At 38.1% G+C, this 18322-nt stretch overlaps 1 protein-coding gene across 1 annotated transcript in view; it reads left to right on the top strand.

Moving 5' to 3' along the window:
- The first annotated feature begins 5640 nt into the window (after positions 1-5640).
- The window catches only part of LOC114362527 (RNA-binding protein 6), a 39489-nt gene continuing 26807 nt past the window's right edge, over positions 5641-18322 (top strand). The window contains exons 1-2 of the mRNA XM_028317962.1: positions 5641-5656; positions 6189-6298. Of these exons, the coding sequence (XP_028173763.1) occupies positions 5641-5656; positions 6189-6298 (126 nt within the window). The remainder of the gene's footprint in view (positions 5657-6188; positions 6299-18322) is intronic.

Raw genomic sequence — 18322 nt, 5'->3', positions numbered from 1 at the left:
TCTGTCGCATGATGCTTCTATTGTGCATAAAGAAAGAAAAAATAGTTTATTTAGTTCATAAGTTTTCACTAGGATGTAAAAATCGATAAACTACAACTAAGCAAGAGCGACCACATTTCCTCGTACTTCTTGCACCATCGCTTCGAATCCTATCCACCAAGCTTGTTCCAAATAATGGCTAGACGCGAAGGCAAATAATGCTACCATTGTGATTTAAGCAATAAATAATAAATAAATAATAATATTCTTGCCTACAATTGAAAAATTCTTCAGATACTCACCCAATTTATTGAAACAACAAGACACAGTAAATCACGCTCGCCCTTTGTTCAACCATTATTAAAATCTCCACCTCAAAACCATCGCCCATAAATAATCCATTACAATGCTCTATTATTGGAATGTTCCTTTGTTTATCGGCAAGTTTTGTAATGTGCATAGTTGTCTATAGTGTTGTCTACAAGGGTAGTCCCGTGTCCGATGATCCGCAAAGCCCACCCCTCGCGTCCCGGGCACGTCTTGCCCGGATTACGGCCGCTACTATCAACCGGGTCGGAACACACCGTGATTGTATGCCGAGACAGTTACCATCATATTTCGTGGTTAGAGCCCGAGTGGACCACGTCACGGTGTAGTACAACACTAAATTGCTGAGCTCTACGATAACGGCATTACTAGACACGACTCGCTTCATAGAGATATTGTGGCATTATAAAAATAGCTTTGGTGAAAAAAAAACTTTAGACATCGTTAATTTAATTAAACAAAGTTGTTTTCACAGGTGGACAATGTAAAATTTTTGCAGAGACACTTGAAGTTCGGGGGAAATTTCCTTTTTTTACTATCCACTTAGTTCTTTTCCTTTTATCTTGTTACGGGTGAGTTTTAGGGCCCCGTTTCAATGGGGTTTGACGAAGGGCTTTAACTAACACTTTGCTACAAACTCCGGCACTAAAAAAACAATGCGCTTACGCCACTCCAGGTCGCAATCGCGGGCCAAAGTGTCTCGTAAAACAACACTCGCGAATAAAAAGGACGGAATCTTATTAAAGTAAATATTTATGGCATTGCTATCAACCGATTGGACGAGGGTTCCGCCGCCTTGATAAATTGTCCTGCCCGCTTGCGGCCTAACGGCCACTCTCCCAAATATTTCTCGTGTAACATATCGCTCTAAAAAAATTTCGATGTGTTTGATTTATGGCATAATTTCCTTTCACGCCTTTTGATAAGTTTCCTCAGAGTTTCGGGAATGCGCAACGTTTTTGCCGAGTAAATCTTGTTCATATCAAACGCTTTGGCAACGTTGCGCGCCATAAAACAACTTGTGAACTTCGGGATTTTAAAAGTTGAGCATCTCCAGGTAAAAAGTAGTGTGGGGGCTAGTATTTCTATTTCACCTGGATGTAGACAATAGGGTTGTCCCCACACAATCACCCCGACGAGAAACTTGATTGTTCTCGTCCCATTCAACTTCACAATGGAGAAAATGAAGAGGAGCCAATTCTTTCTACAACAGCTTTTATCCGCCGTTCTGTTCGTTTGCCGAAAGTTAGCATTTTGAATCCACCTCGTGAATGCATTAGAATGTGCGCACATATTTGTCTTGGCATCAAGTGGATGTGTTCTTCGGAACAGCTATTTCGATATACTGTTTGCGTTCAACTCCCAAGACGTTTATGCCGATGTAACAATGTTACGTTCAGTCTCTATTGTAAATACAGTCATTGCTATTGTTTTAGATTGAATATAATCAAATCCTTGTTTCAAGAATGTTGTATAACAAAGCTGGTATCTAACTCTGGTAATTTAACTATTTGAGCGTGGATACTCATAGCAAATAAATTAGGATCTTAATAGAAGGCCATTTTAGAGTTATTTGCAACCTTTGATGCGAGTTTGAGCTCACTGGGTACAAATATACGTTTAGCTATGTTTATTTAAAGTTGTTGCAATAATTGTTATATTACCTACTTCATTATGAATTACTTTCCTGACCTAAGCAATTAATAAATATATTGTAGTGTAAGATGAATCGCTTATTTCCTAAGACGCTTTCTCACCGGGCAACAAGTTCCACAAACGTAAAACTAAGATATTTTCCCAAAAAAGGTGATTAATGTTCGCAGACCCCACACAAGTTTCAAAAAACATTCGCAACTACATAGACGCTCGCCATCGAACTTTACGAGCGAACCTCCTGAAGACTTATTGCGTCTACTTAGTATCTTCCAACGCACAAGTATTAGAATAAAGTGTAGGTATAAAATTCTAATTTTGATCCAAAAGTCTCTGTTTGATTGCAATTAAAATTTGATATTATCTTAGCGAATTCTGTTGTCGATCAAAATTTTTAATAATGCAACTTTTAATTTTAACTAAAAGTATTATTCATTTAAATAATTTATAGGAGAAAACTATGGAAAGTTTTAATTAATATGGCTTCAGTAACAACTCAAACATAACTTGTAAAAAGTACAGACGCAAAATGTAATATTTCTCAATGAACATAATTTCAACTCGCGTCTAATGATGAGCGATTAAATTAACATACTCGTACCTTTGCTTCTATTCTAATTTTATTTATATTAAATTAACATCTGACTGCTGAAAACTTTTTTCAGCACATCTAACTCTACATTTTGGCCGCAACTAACTACATAAAATAAAATACTACATTGTTAAGCTTGGAGTGCCGCCGGCCGTTCAATTAGAAATGCTTAATAAGTTAATTATGCCATCAAGTAAGCCGCAAGTATAACGTTTTGTTCCAGCTAATAGGTTTCTAATAAGCTTTGATTGTCCAACGACCGCCAGCAATGGCGTAGGCATTTCCCTTTTCTTATAACAGTCTTTTCCTCTCTAATAACTAGCGCGATTAACTTGTTATTATTAGCTGGACTCAGAAGCAATCCGGCAATTATTTACGTAGCAAACATTCTGTCACGATGAGAGCCCGTTGATAAAACTTTCGGCCAACTATTACGTCACAAGAGACAATTTCCGAGCATCTCTTAATTATTGTGCCGCGTATTTCGTATTACAATAATGAAGCGAAACAATAACAAAAGTTTGGACTTCGGGCACGGCCAGCGAGCAACTTCAGCTGCTCATTTGAGTGCCTGTTCATCTCTCTCCTAATGAAAACTTGCTAGTTACCGCAGTAATAGAACATTACTTTTATTCGGGGGGGACAGGGACGGAGCAAGCGTCTCCGCGACGTTCAATTAGACAAATGAATACGGAGGTGTGTAAGAAAGGAAAAATGTGGACCCTGCACTTCCAAGTGGCGGCCTTAGGTTGTAACGTCCGTTATCGACGGCTACAATAAGTCGCGTTTTATACGGTTATTATAGCGCCATAAACGCCACCGGCCGGTGTTTCATACAGTGCCGGGGCAGATTATACTGCCTATGGCCCCGATTCGGGGGTTAGGGTTGCGGGGGTGGGGCGGGGGCTCGCCCGCTGTCAGCCCCACGTGCCACCCGACAGATGTGTCGAGATATCCGATATCGGGAGACACATTCATAATCTTCGTCTCAAACCTCTCGGTCCTTATATTAAAATAACGAACGCCGCCATCGCAGGTGCGAACTCGCTGCGAATTAATAAAAACGGAACGCGCTTTCAGACGCTCACTCCGCAGAAACGCTGCCTTTTATTGCACAAGGTACGAGTAGATGAAGGAACTAATTCAAATAGATAAAGCACAGACTCATTTGTTTAAAAAAAGTTGAAACAAAAGAGTTTGTAATAAGAATTTAATTGGTCAAGGAACTGATTGCCAGCACTCATCAGCAAATCACCTGTAAGTTTGCAGATTTAATTAAAGTATTCCATCTGAAAAATAAAGGTACCACCCAGTCTAATTGAAGCCGGGGAAAAATAAAGTTAAATCCTCGAGCGACTGGAGAACTTTCATTAGCGCTTCACAGCTACAATTGCGAGTTCAAATAATTATGTTTACGGAATCCTTTTCTTACGCAGAGATTATTTATCTTCCCCATTGTTAGGAGAAGTGACGCGGACGAATTTCGCGAAAATACCCCATTTATCTGGAGCGGCACACAAAGGCTAGCGAAACCCAAAACTTTTTACGTGGTCAGTGACAATGCCATTTCTCTCTTTTCTCTTAACGTTTCATTTCTAAGTTTCACGGTTAGTACATCGCGTGCTTTACACGCGGACAAGCTGTGGCACGCTGGATGGCTTAAAGAACTTTATTAACCAAGCCAATTTTATCCCTTATCTTTATTTTCTCAGGAGTAACAAGTCGTCATAAGCTAAGCAACAAAGCTTTTCTTTAGTGATTAAAATCGTACAATAATGAAGAGACCAACTCTTTGAAAAGATTTCAAATCTTTAACCTAGGTTTCGAATTCCACTAAAAATTTCATCATACTAAAGAGGAAATTTGATAATACGTAAAACAGAGACATGATAGCACCCTACTATGAAAACAGTTATCTTTACTTTTCCTGTGTCGTTTTTCTCTTGTTTCTTATAGTTCCTCCGAGTAGTTATCTTGTAAATATGTCTAATGTTGCACGAGCTTCCGCGGCGCCGCCGCATCCTATTGCGGCGATATTCCTCAGCGAATACACGGCATTATTCAGTTTACAAACCCGCATAAATAAGGCCGGAATACTCTCCGTTCGCCACGCAACTACATAATATTTGTCCACGGTCCCCGGACCTCTATCCCACTTATAATCTAAACATCAGAATAATGCTTTATCTACTTTCATGCGACTCCAACAACATGTTTTATGTAACTGGGGATTGTTTCCAATCGTTTTTATTGGGAAAGCAATAACGCAGAAACGATTTTCATGATAAAACGCACCAACCTTATAATGCATAAAGAAAATACGATCATCTACGAAACTCAACTGAACCCTTATTTGCCTTTTCGGGGCGTTACTATCTTCGCCTCGATTCCTACGCAAAGCTACCCGGCCGCGCGTGAAATACCAAGTACGCTCTAGTTTCGGGACGGACCACGCTGTTTGTTTAGGCCAGACGAAGCCGCGAAAGGTGATGGACTAAATATTAACAAAGAGCCATCGGATTATAAATATCAGGGCGCGTGAAAGGTAACATTTGCAGGTATTGATTGGGGCCCCCTAAAGTTTGTTTTTTGGATGAGTCACACAGGAACTTTTTTGGTGTTGATTGAGTGGCACGTGTCGATATCACTGCGGAAAAGGGATGAGAAGGTGGGAACTTTGGAACGTGATACAAGGTGCCGTGATACATGCCAGAGTCAGCGTAATCACGGTCGCGGGTACTGTTTGCGCGGCGGCGCTAATGCTGTTTGCCGTGAGGCGGGTGGACACGGCACGTCACGGTGTGTGTCTTAATCGTTAGAACACGGCTGCTCATCGCCTTGTTGTGTTTGCCACTTTAAGGGAACTTCGGCGTCAGGTGATTACGTGATTCGAACAGCCCCGAAGTTCAGGGTTCTGTTTGGCGACAGATTGTGTGCATCGCATAAAGATTTATGCTAATGTAACACCAATGACACGCTTTCCATAGTTTAAATGTTCTTGACGGTTCTGTTGAAACTTTCTTAAGTCAAACACGTATCTTAGCTGGAATTTAAACTGTTTTACTGAAAAGCGCCTGAAGAAGGCAAATATGAGTAAAGAAAATGGTAAATGACAGAGAATGTTAACTAATCCCTTGTCAGGTAAAACAACTGAAAGCGCAATTTGTAAAACTGCTCTCGCGAAATGAACATTTTAAATCACAAATAATTAAACTATTCAATATAAAACTTATTTTCATTCGAAAGTTCCTATCGTTCCAGACAAAAAAACTACGAACCAATAGCTTTTTGAATTCGAGTTTCAAAGGTTAGTCGCATTGTTAGGCTTGTGGTCGACGGGGTGTAAATTTTATTAAATTGTGTAGTACAAAGACGAACGCCGGCACCGCCACAATGCCTGATAGGTGTTGTCGAAACTGATTGACGCCTTTTGAAATTAACCCCGGGCGAATTGCCCTTAATTAAAACGATATCAAAGATGAAACTTTCACGATAACTTGAAACGAGGTAAATTCGAAAACTTTCCGGACTGAATGTCTGAGGTTTTAAAATTGTATTTGGATTGCAATTTGTAAGATTCTTTGATACACTTAATACAGACTGTATTTTATTTTTGTTATTTCATTTTCCTTGTCAGAAACTTATGTGTTTTTGTTTGTTCCAGGTTTCGGATTCGTCACATTTCAAAGCGAAGACATAGTAGATAAAGTGTGCGAAATACATTTTCACGAAATCAACAACAAAATGGTAAGTCGTAGTTTTTCATTATTCCTCCAACAATTCCACGAGCATTTTTATGTGATTTAGTTTCGGAGATAAATCTGATTTAGGGACAAAGTCAACCAGGAAAATCTACTGATATTAAGATTCTGCTCCAAATAAATAAAATGTTTGCTTAGGTAGAATACTCACGTAGCCCACGAGCACGCAGTCCATCTTAAACAGAAATCAAAGAGAAAAATAAATAATTCAATTCGCCAAATAGAATATCGGAATAGTCCCCCAAAGTCCTAAAAACACAACAGTTGTTTATACAAAGATCTTTTGCAACTCAATCTCTGACAACGCCGACATTGTCGGTCAGATATCAATTAAACCGAAGGAGTTGGCGGTCGTCCAAGCCGGCCAATAAAAAGCCGCTAAAACGGCTTTACTGTGTTTAGATTTTTCCCCGCCAGGGGTCGGACATGTGTATGTGACAGGGAACCAAGACTTTATAATGTCACTATATAAAAGTCGTCTTTTATTTGAAGCCTTTTTGTTCTTCTTGCCAGTTTGTATCTTTTGACATTATCGTTTTCATTCGATGCAGTTATTTTGTTTCAGTCCTTCGTTTATTTTCACTATTGCCTATTAACAAAGTAAATAAGAGTAGTTAAGGACTAATAGTCTAGCAAAAGTACAATAACAGTTGATACAGAGTAGTTCTTACAGCCATAACGTTGAATCCCGTCCATTCGCGATACATTACACCCGCCCTTTACAAGACTATTACAATCATGTACCGCCATAAACCTGCGCCGATTAACTTGCCCGCACGCATGTCATTGTCTGCAAGTTTATTTTAGTGAAAATTTCACTACATAATCAAATTAATTGTGCCCATCCACGCACCGTTTCATAGCACCAATAAAAATAATTAGGGTATAATTACAGCGGCAATGGACACTGAATAATAGTGTTTTGTTTTTGTTGCCGCCGTCATTAGGGCTTTGCTTGTAGCATTTAATATTTTGGACGAATGTAATCGTGTTAAATAGAGAGCGGATTTTACTTTTGAGAATAGTTTTCAAAATAAAACAATGGAATATGATTCTGTGATTTATAACACATAAGCCAGTAATTTGAGCTATGACGTCAGTTGTTACCACCCACACAATACGAGTAAAAGAACAAGAAATATAAAGTAAAATATTTCCAGTGTTATTTTGGTGGTAACGATAAAATATGTCGTACTTTTACTATACCTAACTGTGAAAATAATATCGCACTACATCAAGTTATTTATCTGCTAGATGCAAGGGACGTTTGAGTTAAGTGCCCATCTCTGAAATGTTTGAATTAAAATAGAAAACTTGTGGGGCAGAAACGCGCTGCTCAGCCAACCGTGCGAGCATTATTGCAAGCCGCAGACCCCCGGGACTCGCCCTCTACATAGCTGAAAAAGATAAAGTAGCCTCACTGATAACTGCATTTTTTGACGGGGAAAGTGCATTGAATCGCATACCTATGCCTACCCTACGGGGACAGATCACACCCATTAAAATGACCTCCGTGCTCCGTCAATTATAAACCTAGAGACCAAGAATTGTCATGATATTATTCAGAAGAATTTATTGAGATGTACGTAGAAGATAAAGAGCTTACGTAAAATATTTAGGTCGTATGAATAAAACTTTTCCTGATATTCATTCATACATAAAAATTAAACGTAAAGCCATCGTTATTAAAATGCTGTTTACATACTTCATTACACATACATAAGTTCGTAGATATAGTGTGTATGCATTAGAAAAAGTGATCCTGCTTTATTCACTTAAACTATGCCCTCACCTCGCACTCCCTTCATAATTAGCACTAGTGATTTCTGCTATTCCAACGACGCTATTCATTTCATCATAACTGGGGGTAGGTATGATTTACGATTTGTGTAAACAAGGTCGCGTTCTGTCTGTGAAATATTGATTATATGTATTTATAGGTAGACAAGTCTGTGTGTCCCATTAAAAAGATGCCTTACAAAGCCGTTCATAATAAAAGATGTCAATATTTAGAAAATTGACTTTAGAAGAAATTGTAAGGCCCAGGAAAATTTTAGAGACAGGTGTAGTATTCCGAAGTATACAATAAACACTATTTTGATATAATTTTAAGATCTAAAAAGACTGTTCACAAACTCAAAATTACAATACGGTGCAAATTGCGAACTCCGTTTGACTTTTTAAAAACCCGAGCGGTACGCACCTATTTCAGCCATTACTTACGCTCTACAGCGCATCAGCCTACACATGTTCGATGCAAAATCGCTCTTATTACGACTGTACAAAGTGCCTGGTGTATCTTGATGTGCTGTCGTACATTGTCTTTGACAGCAACGCCATTACTGGTTGAAAGGACGCGAACAGATAGGGTGTATCCCGATGCATATTTCTGATTATTAATGCTTGTTTTTTGTGTTCCTCTATTATCTCACGCGTCCATTACGCCGCGGCATGTGTCGAGATCGCAAGGGTGATTCTCGCCCTAAGTGGAGCAAACAACGAACAAAGACATCAAACAAATGGGTAGTGTTTAGAGTAATTACCGCTTGCTTCCGTGCAAAACGAGAGATCTGCTCGGAGGAGTCTACGCGGGAACTAATCGTGTATTCGCCCTTTTTGTTGCGTGTACACGCAAATGAGTGCTATGGACGTTTTAGACAATTGCAACCTAATAATTACAGCAACTTATTGCAAGTCCATCGTCAATGTATTTCAATTGCGACTTGTCCATATACGACAATATTTTAACGATCTTCCTAGAGCAAGCAAAGCCAACAATATCAATCATAATATTGTCTCATAGTAAAAGAAACTAACGTGTGATACGGGGCATGGTTTTAAAATAGCTTTTAAGCTTAAATTCCTTTTTTAACAGAAAACATCATGATTATATTAAATATGTTTTAGCATTTGACATACTCTTATTTCAAAGAATCAATGTCACCTACTACACCTACTTCGTATTATTTTGTTGCACACCTTTTAAAACAGCGATGACAAAGTGTAGCAAGCGTTTCCACACTTTACAGTTACGACGATCGGATACACACCGTGCGTGACTCGTAAACAGATAGTCATTAAAAATTCGCCACGGCATATCATAAACACATCTGATAGTTATATTTACGTACGCAATAAAGAAGACAGAAGCGTCATGTCAGCGACGTTTACGCTACGGGTAGCTGACGTCGTAAATTTAATATATTGTCATCTCTTATATTAAAATGGTCGTTAAGCTAATAGCTGCTCCGCCTCCTCGCACGAGTGATAGGGTGACGTCGTGGTTTTCATAAAAAGAGTTTCAAAAACTGCGTGAAAAATTTTTCTACGTGCATCTTTTGCTCCACAATACCTTTTGTGGAGCGATTGTCGCGAAAAATTCAGCGCTGTCGCATTGTAAAGGACCGTGAATTTAATTACTCGTTTAAGGCGATACTTAAGCACTTAGGATGCATACTGTAACATAAATACGGCCCCATTAAAACGCTCACAACAAATTCTCGTCACTCCATTACATCCTTATACATTACCCCTTAATTGCTTCCGCTTACGACGAATATTAACAAAGAAGCCCCGCAAAATGGGTGATGTACGTCGTAGTTTAGATTTCACCTTTTAACATCAATTTCTATTTGCCGGATTTAAGCATGAGACGTGTACACCTGCGTTTCTTTATGGGGTCGCACCTGCTAAAATTGTCCTGTCGTGTGTTGAGGTGCGCCAATATAAAGTTTATGACGGCGTTATAAAGTCGATATTCGATTGGGGAGGATGGGGGAAGATGGGAAGTTTTTATGTAAATAAAGTTGGATTGACATGAATAATGCACGCTTATAATTATGTATTCCATAGTAGGGTACGCCGGCAATTTTGAAATGTGAATAAGATTAAATGTCGTTTTCATCAAATAATTGAAATTTTAATATTACTGTACCAAACGTCGTATCTAAGACTTTTTGGAACTCGAGTACTTGAACTGAGAAACATCGTATTTAGCTTTTAATCGCTTTTCATGTTTGCTCTCTTCGAAACTTGCACCGTAGATATCATTCTTGGAAATATATATTTGGAGTTGGATGAAATATGGGTACATATCAAAGTATCAGAGTTACAATTTGTTGTAGATCGGCGAACTTGCACGAATAACTAACTTTTATAGCCACATAACGGGGTTTATTTTCGAGCTTCACGTTTATACGCCGTTTAACTAATGCTTTTTCAAAACAAACTGACAGCCAGACTGTATGATTCATACGCAAGTTTTTACAAAACATTGTCATTTGTTTTGTATTTTAAAATATTAGGCCTTGGGAAAAAATATTGGTTACGTAATAGATACGATACATACACACCTACATATGTTGATAAACTAACTAGTTAGTTGCTTCATAAAGAACATACCTAATATAAAAAGGTAAAATATCATACAAAAAATCAATTGAAATAATGTTGATCTATAATAAAAATAACAGCTTTACTTAAGCAAAACTATATTGAAGCAATAAACTTCGTTCCAATGCTTAAAGTCTAAAATCGGTTAAAAGAAAATTAAATGAAATGTCTGAGTCCATTTCGATTATTATTCATAGCCACGTTTAACCTTATCTGAAGGAGAAATATAAAACTTTCTGTTGATCCTCGCATAAACACGTTTAAAGAACTTTTCTATTCGGATACCTCTCTCCCGAGTCTCCCCAATCGTGCATAAGGATACAAATGCCTTCCGTTTAGGAAATAACACTAAAAGTAGGCACATTTCAAACTGCCGCTTAAATCTTGGGATCCTCGATAGCCATTTCTCTTAGTATCTTAACAGGCTGGTGGATTTCTCCCTTGTCGTTAAAGAATGGGCCACACTCATGCAGATGTTGGGTACGATCCGTCTCCTAGATTTATTTGTGCGGATGGTATTAGGCACATTTAATTTAGGAAAGACTGAAGAAATAAAGCTTACTGAAATAACTGGCTTTCTATACCATAAAGTATTACCGTAAACACATCTTCAAATTACAATGAAAGTGCGACTCGTGATAAATAATTATTTATTATCACTAAATTTTTCATTCTTTTTAAGCCAGATCCTTATCAGGCAAACTTCCTTATCAAAAATAAGTGAAATATTACCATAGAATAATTGATTACGTCACAAAGTTCAGGCTGCCCTTGACAGAGTACCCTCCGCTACACACATGCGTCGTTCAATTGTTTTAATAGCTTGTGTAAGTGTAAGGGTCCTTGTATAAGACCGTTTTGAACCATTTCTAATGGGACATCTGTCGTGTATCTTAGACTTAATACGATGTTGATGTACTGGAGCGAAATTAAATAATTCAGCTTGGAGGATCTTGTTAGATGACGAAATATGGATGTTAATTATCTCAATAAACGCCTCCGTGGACCAGTCGTTGAATAGTTTGTCTTTCGGCTCTTAGCGGGAACACGTATATGTACTTCTACATGACATCTGACCCAAGAAATTTAAGACAAAAAAATTTCCTTGGACATTTTACACTGCACTTCTAGTCCCAAACTAAGCAAAACTTGTACTTCTACTATTTATAGAAAAGGAAATTACTTTTTCTGCTTCGATAGATTCACGCATTTTTACCTACATAGTAGAGTATATAGACACGAGAGCGTGTCAAGCCAAGTTCCGGCGAATAACAAAAAAAATTAATTTGCATTGAAAGAAAAAAAAAACAAATCTTTCTTTTAGGAGCAGCAAAGATTCCCATTCTTATTATCTCCAAATAGATCGATGTTGAATACATCCTCAAGCATTAAACTAGTAGATTCCCTGTCCACCCTCCCCCGAGCTGTCGAACAATCAATCACAGTACACAGTGCCCGTGATTACCATAAAGTCCTCGTTTTACCAGAACCCAGCGCTTCTTCTAAGCTTTATCGATCCCGCCATTTTTGTAAGGCCATACAGGGTGGCCAGTTAATGGTAGAATTAATATTGTTAGTAAATTAAAATTTCACAAAATTAACATTATTTTTTATGTGATATTTATTACATGTCTGTATGACTGTTATGTAACAATATTTTAAAATTATCTAAAAACGTAATTTTCTTTCCAAAGTCTTTATCAGATATTAAGGTTTGGATACTGTTTTAAAATAAAAAATATTATCCTTATCACTATTATTCATAATTACAAATTGGAAGTTGATAATCCTCTATCTTTTGACTTACCTAAGCTCAAATATCAACAAAGTAGAGCAGTGTCTCCAAACTTTTGCACAATATCAATTTCACTTTCACAGTAAGTACAAGTCACCGGACACCCGGTATATCAAGGAACCGTCCCTTTTCATTGAAACTTGCGATTGGCAAGTCGTGGGTCCAAGATTTGGGAAGGTTTTATCTAGTCTCCCTTTTTTCTTTTAAAGTTTCTCATCCTTGAATCAATGCCGCGCCCCAAACTTTGGAGCGGGTATCGGTAAATTTCAATTTGCTGTTTTTATGCCTGCTTCGTATTCACGACAGTGAGAGCTGGGTATAGACAGCACATCAGACTATACAGGTTCACTGCAAAATAGGCTCTATTACAAGTCTATAAGATGCCACCGAGTTTAGCTTGATATGACAGCACTCTCTGTATAAAAAAGCCTACGATACTTTGGTCCATAGCATTTTCAATTCCCGCAAAGACATCAATAGGTATTCTTTAGATTTTGTTTTAGATTTTCTCTACATAAGAAATTTATAATACTATAGCTTGTTTTCACCTATATCGAAAGTTCAAAAGTTGCATCGATATTAAAATATTAAGAATCTAGAATGTGTAATCTCATAATCGCTATGCATTAGATTAGCTCCGAGATTAATATACGAGATTAGTTTGCTCAAAATTACTATAATGTAATAATGAAATTCCTCGCATGGTTTTACCAAACTTAACTAGCATCCACATTTAATTACAATACAAAATGCATAGACATGAAACTTATATAAATAATAGACGCAAAGCCATGGCGTCCGTGGGTCTATGGGAAGCAACATTTACTCTTAACGAGGTTTCCAACCCTGGGGGGTTCTTAACTACCCCGGTGCCATCTTAATGACATGTAGTTACAACCTTAGTTAAGACATGTGCACTTCCAACAACGAGTTAATTAGTTACAATATTTGATGAAATACTCTCTAGGGAAGCAAACACAACTATAGAAATAAATGTACGTGATTTCGTGAATGTATTTTTCTTGGATCAATCAAATAAATAGCTACGCAAGAAAACAATAAATCACAATTTTATGCGTCATAAAAGCACTTTTATGCAATAAATGCCTCCCACACTAATTAGAAAATATCCATCATGCCATTCCTGAGCGACCCCTCGTCGACTTTTTAACTTAAAATTTACAAGTTCGATCATAATCTGATAGCGATCGCTATTTGAACAAGTACCTAATTTCCTATGTACGTATACAATATAAATTTAATGGGTACCGGCCGAACACGCAACTGCAGTATAAATGGATACAGTGGGGATTCTCCATGCGAAGTGGTTTTCCGTAATAACACAAGTGGTAACACACCACCAGAATTGAAAAAAATTACCTTATTAGGTCAAACTACATTATTAAAACAGACGAAATCACTTAATCGTAGCTTGCTACAGGGCTACGAAAGCACTACCTTGTAGTCGTCTACGGACTACGACGCCTACGACTGCCTGCTACGACGAATTATGTTCTACAGCGTAGTTAGCTCGCAGCCAGTTCGAGCGTAGTGCGTAACGCTACCGGTGTGACCACTGCATAGCGAGCATTCTACGCCTTCTTATTTTATGACTCAACTTTAAAATGACGCAACTGAGTCAAAGCTGAACGCACAGACGTAAATTACAGCTCAACAGGCCGTTCCGGCCTTTAACGATTTCGGCTCTAACTTAAATTTGGAAGCGTGAAAGAAAATTAATTAGTCACACGTGGCGCACGCCAGGCAGAGCAAGGTGTGCAGTCGCTGAAATGTAACATCAATCGGAATTTTCATATTTTAATTAAGCGTAGGTGCGTAACCTCCACATCAAAAGTGGCCTTATCCCTACGTTGAAATTGGAAAACACTCACGTTATTCTAAAAGATACAATACTGAGTCTTAAATAAACTTGAAATAAAATAGATGTTATAATGCGATCTGTGAAATGTTGCTTCTCAATCTCTTGGCGACAAGCTCGTAGCACTGATACTCGTCGTAGTACTGATTCCCGTCGTAGCATTAGGCGCGGCGTACATGCGAACGGCGTCGCCTTCCGTGTAAGCCCTGCAATCCTATTACTGTTATTAATCCGAGCGTAATGTGCGAGATATATGATGGAGGCTCAGAACAGAACGATGACTTACCCTGGATACTAAGTTAAGCGCTAACGCTACGTTGAATCCACCTGTCAATAGTATTAATTGTGTTTCGCTAAGCACGCCTTTCTCATTTATTATGTGGAAAACATTCATTTCTTGAAAATACAAAGAGTGATGAATCGCAGGATTAACTAAGTAGAACACTTAAGATTGTAAATATTGTTTTGCGTAGATGTTTTTCATTCTATTTAGATAAGTTGCTCTCTTTACTTTGCGACAATAGAATAGTAGAGTACTTTTCATTTGTCCGTTCTCAGCAATAAAAATAAATGCAAACCAACAAAAGTAAATATTTAATCAAGTAACCAACGACACGATAGCAATTTCGGCAGATGGAAACGCCCGCTTGAGGATCCCACTTTTATGGAGAGATTAGGCAGAGATTCCCCGGCGGCAAGAAATGATTCGACCGGCCATAAAGTATTGTAAGAAGCGGCGTAATTGAAACGGTGTCGCGTGACAATAAAGTAGTGAGTGCTGAGGGCGCGGGCGTCATCAATAAAGGCCATACGTTAGGGCAGGCCTGTTCATTACGGCCGGGCTCAGCGCCTCCACATTCCCATTACAGGGGAGTTAGGAGACGCGCGCGGCGATAAATACCAGCGAAGGAGACCTGCTTTATTTCTTGCGCACAATTTCATTTACATCAGAGTGGGTACTGAGGCTCTCCTCGGAGACTCGTATGAAAGTCGCGAACAGATTCATGCAAAACAAGTTACGGGCGGACCACGTGCACGGCTTAATCTAGACGGCGGTGGTCTGACAAGCCCGCCGCCGGCGCCCGGCTCAACCTACTTAATTACTACTAATTGTTACAGCTTATACATGTACGTGCCCCTAAACTTTCTCACCAAGTATTATTAATTCCTAATGTCACCTGAATTTGTCTTGGACATTAAATTTGTTGTTTTAATTACTGTCGTGTACTGTATTAATTTGCTTGACGCTGCGAACTATCTCATAAATATTGTATGTTACCACAAACACATTATGTGAAACTTTTAAGAAAGTTATTTGTGCGTCTATATTAAAATTTTATAATGGGAGAATTTAACTTTTGTAATATAAAGTCTTCTAGACAAAGACTAAACTTATCTCTTGAAAACTCATTGCTGTGCTATATTTCTAAATTATCTTGTCTTTTAGTCTACATTATACGAAATATAAAGATAGAGATTCGTACATTAGATGGGTCTAATTTTGCAAACTATCACTTAAAATGTATATACGCCATTAGAGCCGTCTACTCCAATACTCTAATGCAAATTGCACTCATATGCTCCGTTCAAATACATCGTATCCAATTTTATTGGAATATTCGGATTCGTACACGAAAACACTTTTATAGGGCGACGCGCCATATCGCGTTAATATACAAATTTCATTATACGCTGGGAATTATTAAATGTTAGAAGGTAATTTTTGGGGTTCTTAGGGAAAAAATCTTTGAACTAAACTATTATTATTTATTGCTCTCTAACACCTCCAGAAGCTAACAATTCTGACTTTACTTGGAGTTAGTTAATAAATGCTTTATAAATGTGGCCCTGCTTCTCAATCATACAGTAAGGCTGGGCCACATTTATAAAGCATTTATTAACTAACTCCAAGTAAAGTCAGAATTGTTAGCTTCTGGTGGTGTTAGGTGTTGGGCTGCACCATCTTACTTTAACTTTGACAAACATCAAAAGTCTGCCAAACTCCATACAAAAAACACCGGTAATCGTTGTAGTTACGGTCCAAGTTAGGTGGTGCAACTCAGCCTAAATGTTTCATTTACTAGCGGTACATTAGTTACAAGTCAATGGGTTTTATTCTTCATACGGAACCATACTTTAATGAGCCAACTCACTCCTCCCGGTCCCAATTTTATTTTTTCGCCAATGTCGGTTCGAAATGTCCTTTTAGCCGTGATAGGCATTAGCCAAGCGACTCCAAGTTAATCCTGTTTGCTTACAATTGCAAACTGCCCCTAATGCCTGTGAGTGTCTGCCAATGCACTACGCTTTGTTTAGTTCTTCTAATTGGCCTTTTTATAGGACTTGCGGCAGTTTCGGCTATTATCCAGATTCAACTGAGCTAGATTTAATCTCAACTGCCTCTTTATTTAGCTAATTTGCTTCTATAAATATTTATAAAGAAACTCGATGGGGATTGTTTTTGTTTAAAATACGGCAATTGTCTTTCTTAAGTTTGTTTTTATGGTCAAATAAGCGAGACAATTTCACGTAAGTCTTAAGTCTGAATCATAGTTTCATTCTTTGTTTTATAATATGTAGTGCACATATTTTAAAATAAATTCCCCTGCCTCGTATGTTGGCGTCAAGAACATAATGATTCATGAGGTTTACATTTCTAATTTTGTCAAAGAGCGAGGACGAAATCGTGAGCGAAAGCTTGCTAACCTTACCTATCAGTTTATTTCTTTTTGCATTGCCTTCTAATTTCATATTTAAAACTCAGACGCTACCGTAGTTTACCGGCGAAAATGTTGCAGGAAAAATAATTTCCCGTTAAGGCAAGCGATTGTAGAGCCAGTAAAGCGTGAAATGTAAACGTCTTGATGCCTTCAGACCACGTTTGGTATCGACCGCGATCGATTCAGAAATAGCCTGCAGCGGTAGACAGACTTCCCTGAATAGAGATGTGAGGGCGACCCAGTCGTAACGACCAACTATTGTATCGAGTAAAGGTTTGAAACATCTTGTTTTGATTTTATCGTGATTTTTCGAAAATCTTTAATTTTTATAAGCGGAGAAATTTAATGAGTTAATAAAATAAAATTATGGAATTTCATACTCGGCGCAGACTTAAACATGTCACAATTTTGACAATAGTAATAGGTAAATCATGATTAAATACGAATCAATTTCAAAAAATTTTTAGTATGAAAGTGCGTAAATAGATCTGTTGCAATACCTACTTATGTATACCATATGGACTATTTAGGTAACGGTAGAAAATTCATACCTACAATTTTCCTTCAAATATCTTTCCAAGACAGCACTACGCCTGAATGACTGCAGTCGCGCGATATGTGCACAGGCTTAATATTTAATACCTAACTAACATTCGTATGACGCCGTGCGCTATACCGATATTAAATTTAAACGTGACATAATAACGTCTTCCTCAAGTGTACGTTCGATGTGTGTTATTAACGTCGAACGGAGCCTCGTGGACATGCATTTTATATGCGACCGTTAGGTGCAAATGCGGGTTTAATTAATGGTTTGTTACAGCAAACAGTATTCGTTTCACCGTAAATCATTAACGACAGTTTAAGTCGATTAAAATGTTCACATATTCTGAAATGACTATTGTTAATTTTTGTCGATACTTTTACCATATCTTGACAAGTTTAACCGAACGTAAATTGATTTCGATTAACAGCATATTATGCGATACCGCTGGAATATTTTAAATTTCGAGCTTGAGTTTACTGATTCGCGATATTTTCCGATGTGAATCCGTCTAAAATTGTAATATCAGCCACCCTATTGCCAGGTACATCGACGCCGAGTCGATCGCTTATATTTGATTTGAAATTCGCGCGTTGCGTCCATTGGACCCCCCATGGCGCTCTGGGCAAACACTCCACAACACTTTAAGCAACTCTGAAATTCGTTGAAAAACGACGACT

This window comes from Ostrinia furnacalis, unplaced genomic scaffold (genome assembly GCF_004193835.3).
Source record: "Ostrinia furnacalis isolate ACB-3 unplaced genomic scaffold, ASM419383v2 OfSCF6566, whole genome shotgun sequence".
NCBI classification, from domain to species: Eukaryota; Metazoa; Arthropoda; class Insecta; order Lepidoptera; family Crambidae; genus Ostrinia; species Ostrinia furnacalis.
Note: the sequence above shows the minus strand (reverse complement) of the source record. Positions and strands in the feature narration are given on the sequence as shown.